General features: G+C 45.6%; 2 protein-coding genes across 10 annotated transcripts in view; one reads left to right on the top strand and one right to left on the bottom strand.

Annotated features, from left to right (window-relative positions):
• LOC126572741 (uncharacterized) overlaps positions 1 to 3,395 on the top strand; it is a 10,812-nt gene extending 7,417 nt beyond the window's left edge. For all 6 annotated transcript variants that reach the window (XM_050232328.1, XM_050232329.1, XM_050232325.1 and 3 more), the window contains one exon: positions 1 to 3,395. This exon is cut by the window's left edge and continues 207 nt beyond it. In XM_050232328.1, coding sequence (XP_050088285.1) covers positions 1 to 1,897 — 1,897 coding nt within the window. In that variant the 3' untranslated portion in view covers positions 1,898 to 3,395.
• Positions 3,396 to 4,687: 1,292 nt separating this feature from the next.
• The window catches only part of LOC126572194 (YTH domain-containing family protein), a 9,286-nt gene continuing 6,473 nt past the window's right edge, over positions 4,688 to 7,500 (bottom strand). For 2 of the 4 annotated variants that reach the window (XM_050231303.1, XM_050231301.1), the window contains 2 exons: positions 7,202 to 7,500; positions 4,688 to 7,026 (listed from right to left, as the gene is read on the bottom strand). The exon at positions 7,202 to 7,500 is cut by the window's right edge and continues 51 nt beyond it. In XM_050231303.1, the coding sequence (XP_050087260.1) occupies positions 6,907 to 7,026; positions 7,202 to 7,500 (419 nt within the window). In that variant the 3' untranslated portion in view covers positions 4,688 to 6,906. Of the gene's footprint in view, positions 7,063 to 7,201 lie in introns of all 4 variants that reach the window. The other 2 variants (XR_007607947.1, XM_050231304.1) reach the window with 2 other exon arrangements.

Below are 7,500 nucleotides of genomic sequence, written 5' to 3'. Positions count from 1 at the left end.
TTCGCGCGGGCATGAGAATAACGACGAGGATGAGGAGGAGGATGATGCCGAATCGAAGACTCGAAGGAATAGTGAAATAGATCTGTACCTTCAGCAATCGACAATCGGTACTGCGTCTCTGATTTCTGCCGCATCTGCTGGTACATCGCATGCTGCGGCTGCTGCTGGTGGACGTTACTCGATCGATTATGCAAGCGGAGAATTTCAAGGTCCTGCATCGGCGTCCAATAACGCCGCCACGACCTCCACTGGCCAGCATTATGCTTCGAATGGTCGTTCCAGCTCGTCGTCCCGCCGTGGTAGTATGTCGCGTAAATCGCCCGCTCCGATGCTAGACAGTGAGTTCATCATCGAGTGCAGTCACGTAAAGAACCGGAAGTACGTGCCAGACCATCACAGTAGTCACAACAGTCTGGTGCTCATCGGCGGACCGGGCGGTACCAGTAGGAATGGGTCGGAGAGTAACATTCAGCGCATGACGTCGTTTGAGGAGTTGGCCAAAGCTAAGCTCCAGCAGCATCTATCCGGTAGTGGAGGTGGTAGCAGCAGCAGTTTACGCCGGCTTACTTCGGAGGAGCATTACCGGCGATCGACAGCTAAAGGCGGGGCGGGACCATCCGTCGGCAGCAGCAGGAAGATTATGGCGAGAAGTGAAGTGTATGATACGATCGACGATGGCGACATGATGCCTCCCGATAGCTCTATACACTCTACCAAGAGTGCTGCCTACCGAGGCCACAAGAGTGATTATAACATTCGCTACCATAATATGGCGTCGTCGCCAACGGCAGGACCGACGTCTCCGTTTAGTGATGGTGCAGGTGATGGCGAGGCGACTACAGAGTGGAGCAGTAGCGGCGGCGGAGGAGTAAGAGGAGCCGATGGGGAAAATCGGGCTTACAAAGCCAATCCATCCCGGCAGCACAGCGATAGTTCACCGTTCGACTACGATCCCCTGACAACTGCTGCAAGTGTTCCTTCAAAGCGCTACAATCGATTCTTCAACAACGATGACGACGATGATGAGGATGAGGACGACGAGGAAGAGATTGGAAGTAATGCGGATTCTAGCAGACAAATAACTAGCAAATCGGTTAGCGAGAAAACGAACACTGGCCGTATCGCCCACAGCTACCGTCCGTACGAACGGCGGAATGAAGAGGAGGAAGACAAACTGTTGGGCAAATCATCTGACGATTCGTCAACGAGTCCTCCGCCGTCGGCACCAATTGGCAGCAGTCGCCCTTCACAGTTGCCGCAATACCATCGAGGTGCAGCAGCAGCAGTCACCGGAAGTCAGCCACGTAGTCAACAGCAGCGACCTCGGCAGCGGCAACCCCCACACCACAACGGTGACATCATATCGACTCCAACCAACGACACCATACCGCTGCTACCCGTTTCTCCGACGGAACTGTCCTCTCCCGGTAGCACTATCTCTTCCCATCGTACGTACGCCGGCTCTACTGTCTCAGGATCGGCGATACCCGTTAGCAGCGTTAAACGTAAATCATCCACCGATGGTACTTCTTCGACGCATCGACGGCAAGGATCGAGCTCGGCATCCGGTAAGCTGCCACACTCGGCCGTACCTTCATCACCACCGCAACCATCGGCGGCGGGTGGTAATCTATCGCGCATTCCGGTCGGTATGCGGTCTCCAACTTCACCGACTGGGTCATTCCGTATAGTATCGCCCAAGGTGAACTCCCAATCGCGCATTCCTCGCGGCAGCGAGCAGCCGCCAGCCTCGGAAATCCATTCACCTACCGGCTTCGGTGGAACCGCCAGCTACGCATCTCGGCTCGGCTCGTCCCGTTCTGCACAGCAGATTCACTCCGATGCGAACAAAATACGTATACAGATTAATCCCTCCCAATCGTACACGTCGGGTTGAGTGGCTTGTGCACTGTTTACACCGTGACACCATCGCTCTGCCCAGGGTTAGCAAGGATCCAGCAAATATGAAAAAAACCTGTGACAAGTTTGGTGAGTGTGTGGGACCGTGCAAAAGCGAAGAGCTTTATGTATAGAAAGAGTGGAAATGTTTATCAAATCATAGGTAGTCGTAGTAGCATGTGTCTTCGCTTAGTCCGTGCCCGAACGAATGTTAGTTTTGGTTGTTGCTACAAAGGCCTACTAAGCGTGTGTACCTGTCCTGGTTATTGATGGTCCCTTTCTTGTTCAGGCAAGCCTGCTATCTACTAGACGATGACTCTTGGGATGGGAAAACGAACATCACAGAAATCACAAACTCGAAACATTCTCGAAACATTCCCGACCTCGTAACAATTATGCACCGGTTTTTACCGCTAGTACGGTACGAGTCCCATTCCACTTGCTTCGGTAAGACGGATTTTCGCGAAACTTCTCGAAAATAAACTCGAAAATTGATGTGATTTGCTGGCACCTTGGAGCACACAACGAACCCGTCCTGCGAACGATGCGTTTTGCACTATTTAATGTGGCGAATGTTGCCCAGCTCCCTAAAAAGCAATAACTTGAGAACTGATATTTCTAAAACAATATCAAGAAGGCGACGAATAGGTTACGATGGCACCTTCCATAAATAACCATTCGCTCGAGTTATATTATTTAAGCCGTTTTTAAATTGTTTTCCAATCGGTGTACGACCAAAAAGCGCTCTAAAAGAAGGGGTTTATCTTAGCACATTACCGTGAGTTATGAATGTGTGGCTGCGAATCGAACGAACGCATTTAACAAGTGTAGCAGAGACAGCTAGGCAGGTAGTAAGGATTATGCTGCGCCAGGATGAGGTTTTAGCACTTATGCCTCTGGATGGATGTACGACTGCGTTATCAAAGATAAGTTTTTCCCTACGTGTGTGGAAAGAGATATTATTGATTATTGCATCGCTGTTCGCTGAAGACAGCCGTCAACTGAAGAATAAAAGCGATGAGTTTTGCTTTTGGGGGCTACTAGTGTGTGAACTAGTTTATGTAGCGAACGGAATGTATTAAAATGGAGATTACACTGCGCGGAATCGGCATTTATGAACGAAAGCTGCTGACTTATTTACCAAACCAATGCAATGAGAAGAAACGGAAACGAAACAGTTTCATCATGTGCTCCAAAAGCCTGCTCTGCTTAATTTATTTTAATAGGTGCGTATACTCATCAAGCAGAGCATCTCCCTTACCATTTCTCGCTTGCCCGCTCGCTCTGCCACGCCATAGGCTTCTGCCTAGTGGATACAAACGAATTAGTTAACTGTTAACAATTGCGCATCGTTTTCCAAACAAACAAACAAAATCAACCGAATGCCAAATTCACACTCAACTGAGAAAAAAGGCAGACGACGGGCGAGTGGCAGGCAGTTGCGCACGCGTTTTTTTTTAATAAAATAAAACAAGAAAAACCTGGCTCCAACTCCATGCCTCCGTGGTTTCATTTCTTTCTTTTAAACTTGTCGGCAATGGTGCCGAAATGGCACTTAGTGCAACAGATATGGTTTGGGGTTTTATTATTAATACGATTTATTACGATGTTTTTTGTTGTTGTTGTTACCTGTTGGTACGGGATCAGTGCATCATTTAATTATTTAATCTCGTCAACGTTTCTCCCATTTTTTTTTCGTTCGATCCTTTTTGTTTCACATCTGTATCCTATATCTTGCGGCTGTTGTCGCAACAACAACCGTTCTTGCCTCATCTTCACAGCATCCATCGAAGACACCTAATTCAAGAAACTTTTCCACTCATCATCTCCACATGAGCAGAGAGTACACCTTTGCATCGTCTGCCACATATATATATATAGTGTATGTATGTGTATGTCTGTGTTTGGATAATGAATTTCCCTTTTTAACTCTCTCTTCGTATATACACCTGGCAACAGTATGTTACTTTGCTTTTTGCTATCTGCCTGAACAGGCATGTTTCGTTCCGTTACTTGTTGCTTCTGTTATTTCGAACCAAGGTTCTAGCGCGATCTTTCAAGCGCAGTCTCTATTACGTTTTGTTTTATTTATACCACTTTTCAATTTTATGGTTTTTCTTGTCTTGCTCTTTCTTTAATCATCATTCACTTCGTTCTATATAGAATTCTCTCCGCACTTCATCTGCTCCCGGATGCGACAAGATATCGCGGCCGAAATTATGCATCAGTGATTCATATGAGTTCCTCATTCCATGTGCGTCCGATCTACCAGCTCCAAATCATGGGTGGTACACACCAATGGGTCACAAATGGTCGACTGTAATTCGCCTTTTGATAACCACCACGCATTAACGTCCTTCTTCCGGTATACGGTATGTTCGCTAATAAATCGAGTGTATAGAGGCGTCGCGCTAATCTTTCTCGTCATCTCCACCGACCACCTGGATCAGCTGCGCGATGTATAGCTAATCCTAGTTTTTGTTTGCTCGTGTTCGCTGGCTTCTAGTTTGCTTTTTATCTAGATCGTGAGTACATGAAATGGGACGATATCCGCGAATTGAAATAAAAAAATCGACATTGTTTTATCGTTTACATTGGATTACTTTCTCATGGTCTTGCATATTGCGTTATCTTGTAGTTTCCTCCGTTAATTGCGATCCCTCTGTAATCCGTGCCCCGGTGGTGCGCCGAGCGGCCCATTAGAAAAGCAACGACTGTTCCTCTGTCGGGATTTGAGTTCTGATTTAAGACTTTTAGTTTCTTCTGTTTTGTTTCAGAAAATTTCACAAATCGGTGTAAGGGGTACCATTTATTTTATCATCTTCTTTGCTTTCCGTTTTAATTGTAACGCGTAAAAGAGATTGATCTAGGGTGTACATGCGCCGCCATGGCGTTGCCACGATTCAGTGCTACACACCACACGCACACACACTCGTCTACTGTGTTTTGTCTCGCTGCCGGGACCTATTGTTTCATCTTTGCTCATTTACTTCAATTTGGTTTAAAAATTTTGCTAATAACGCTGGCAGTTCATTCCATTACACACCCAGAGCTCGCGTGGTGCATCGGTTTCAATCGAAAGAAATGAATGAAGAAAAAAAATCATCGCCTGTTATTGTGCAAATCTCTTTGCGTCATCGATAGCAGTCGGTCTCGCCTTCCTCCGTGGCTGGCTGTGTGGCGGAATTTCACTTTTGCATATAAACCTTGCTTCTTAATTCGCCCCTCTAGAGGTATTATAAAAGATTACCCACAGATTACTCTCTTTTGGGTGGAGGCCATTCGACGTGAAGCGCAGAGATTAATCAGACTCGCTAGATGCCATTGTTCTCCGTTCTGATTCGCCGTTGCTACACAATCTATTACCTTTCGTTACAGAAAACAATTGGCAAACAAAACTGTTGAAAACAACGATTAATATGCTTTTCAGGAATAGTAGCAATAAATAAGGAAAGTCACACGTTACCTCTGAACAGTCAATGACGAGAATCAACGCAATTTTCGGTAATCCAGTCTGCTATGATCTCGCTTGGCTGACGACGGTTAGTTCAATCTGCTAGCCTGCTAACCTTACGTGCGATAGTGTTTCTCTTAAAGATCGAAGCAAGCTTCTATCAACTCGCATTTCTACGATTGCTTCGATGACGTTCCCCGGTACGAAACACCATTACGAAACCATGAAACTGCACAGTGTTGCTTCTGTTTACGTTGCGAAGGCGAATGCCCTCTCGCCACAAGCAAAGCAAGGTATGCCCGCCGCCTATCATCGTCACCTGGCATTTCACACTTTTATCTAGAACTTCCAACACTGGAATATGCAGTGTGCTGTAGGGATGTTTTGACATTATTTCATCGTTGCGGAGGATCGCAACTTGTCTCTTCTCCCTGGCGTCCTCAATCTTGCTTCTATAGCAACCGATTTACATGTGGATTCGATAGAATGCGTCATCAGTGTCTCTGTAAGGACGCTCTTCTTTCCAAACAATATAATTTAACTTATAACATAACAGTTACATTTGATATATAATTTATATAGTAGCATGCTTCATTTCTACCATTTTTCTTCGGGGAATCCACATGAACTGTTATTCTGGGAACGTTAGTAGTTACATTTGTGTGTTATATTGTTTAATATATAGTTTTTTTTGCTGGTTTGCACTTATTTTTACTTCCAAGTTTTATAGATTCTCTGCTTTAACCTTGGCTCATGCACACTATTTGTATAATCTGGATCTGCCCATCTGAAGGCGTGGAGTGCGGGGGCATCAACATCTTCATCAACTACTATTTTCCAACCCAATATACCTTCTCTTGGTAGGTTTATTCCATTCTTCGATTCTGTACAGACAACACGTTTACAAATTGATTCGGATTTCCTTTCTATTTTGTTTTTAAACATTCACTGTTTTGATCCAAAGACAACACAAGATGATAAATAGGCAGCTGTGTGAGAGTAAAACAATAGTAAAACAAATCAAGCGTTGCATTGTTCGTAATTGGCAGCACATTTGTAATGGAACCCTTCCCCTTTCCACAATTCGATCTGCAGTTGATGAATTGTTATTCAGCCGGACACAGCGCGGCAGTCTCTTCTCTACTGTTAAGTCTAGTGCAATGTTTTGATTATACAGATCCCGACTGGTATTAGGAGTTTACTAGTATTTGTTGTAGTAATAATAGTAATAGTAAAAGCAGCTAGTAGCACGTGTTTCGTCAATTTCATGATCATTTGGGGTTTATCCTTACGCACAAGGTGCTAGCGCGCAGAGTTTCGGTTCTGGTCGTTTTCACAGTGCTAGGCGCTTCTAAACTGAACGTTACATTTTTTTTTTTCATTTTACTTTCCGCTACGGCTGCACACGACATGTTCACACGAGTTTTTCAATATAGTTTGTCACGTAGTGGGCCCCAAAGCGGTGTGCCTCCTAGTGCACCAGGAGAATTGTCGCAAAATGTTGCTCGTTGCTTTCGCATTGGTATTTCTCAGGACACGTGGTTCGCTGCTGCTTAGTTCGGGTTGCGAAAGACATTGGACGCACCAACCCCGCTGCTGTTGCTAACGGAACCGGCACCGTTACCGTTGCCCCGTTGAGCGCTAGTGCCAGTCGAACCGCGTACGTTTCGGTCCTAGAAGTTCGAGCAATGAATGCGATAATTTTAATTCTAGGAATTAAAATTACAATTAAAGAAATAGAGATACATCAATTTAATAGCACAACTTGGACATTCAATGCACCTTCTGTCTATTAGACTCCAACCCAAGAGCCTTACAGAGCATAAAAGATTATTTTGTCCCACTTACCCTGTAGTAATCCCTCGAAGAGCCACGATCACGATCACCTCCACCACCGCCGCTCCTATAAATACCACCATCGCCACTGTCACGCCCACCATCGTAGTCGTTGCCACCCCTTGATCGACCATAATCATTCGGTCCTCGACGATCGTCGCGATAGAAATCGCGAGGACGATTGTTGTAGCCACTGCGCGAATGATATCCACCACCACTGTTTCCTCCATTATCGTGTTGATCCTCTCCGTTATTGTTGCCTCCACCGTTACTGCCATTGTTGTTCCTGCGATCGTAACTCTGATAGTTAC

The sequence above is a fragment of the Anopheles aquasalis genome, chromosome 2, assembly GCF_943734665.1.
Source record: "Anopheles aquasalis chromosome 2, idAnoAquaMG_Q_19, whole genome shotgun sequence".
NCBI classification, from domain to species: Eukaryota; Metazoa; Arthropoda; class Insecta; order Diptera; family Culicidae; genus Anopheles; species Anopheles aquasalis.
The sequence above is the reverse complement of the archived record's forward strand: the minus strand, read 5'-3'. Positions and strand labels throughout refer to the sequence as shown.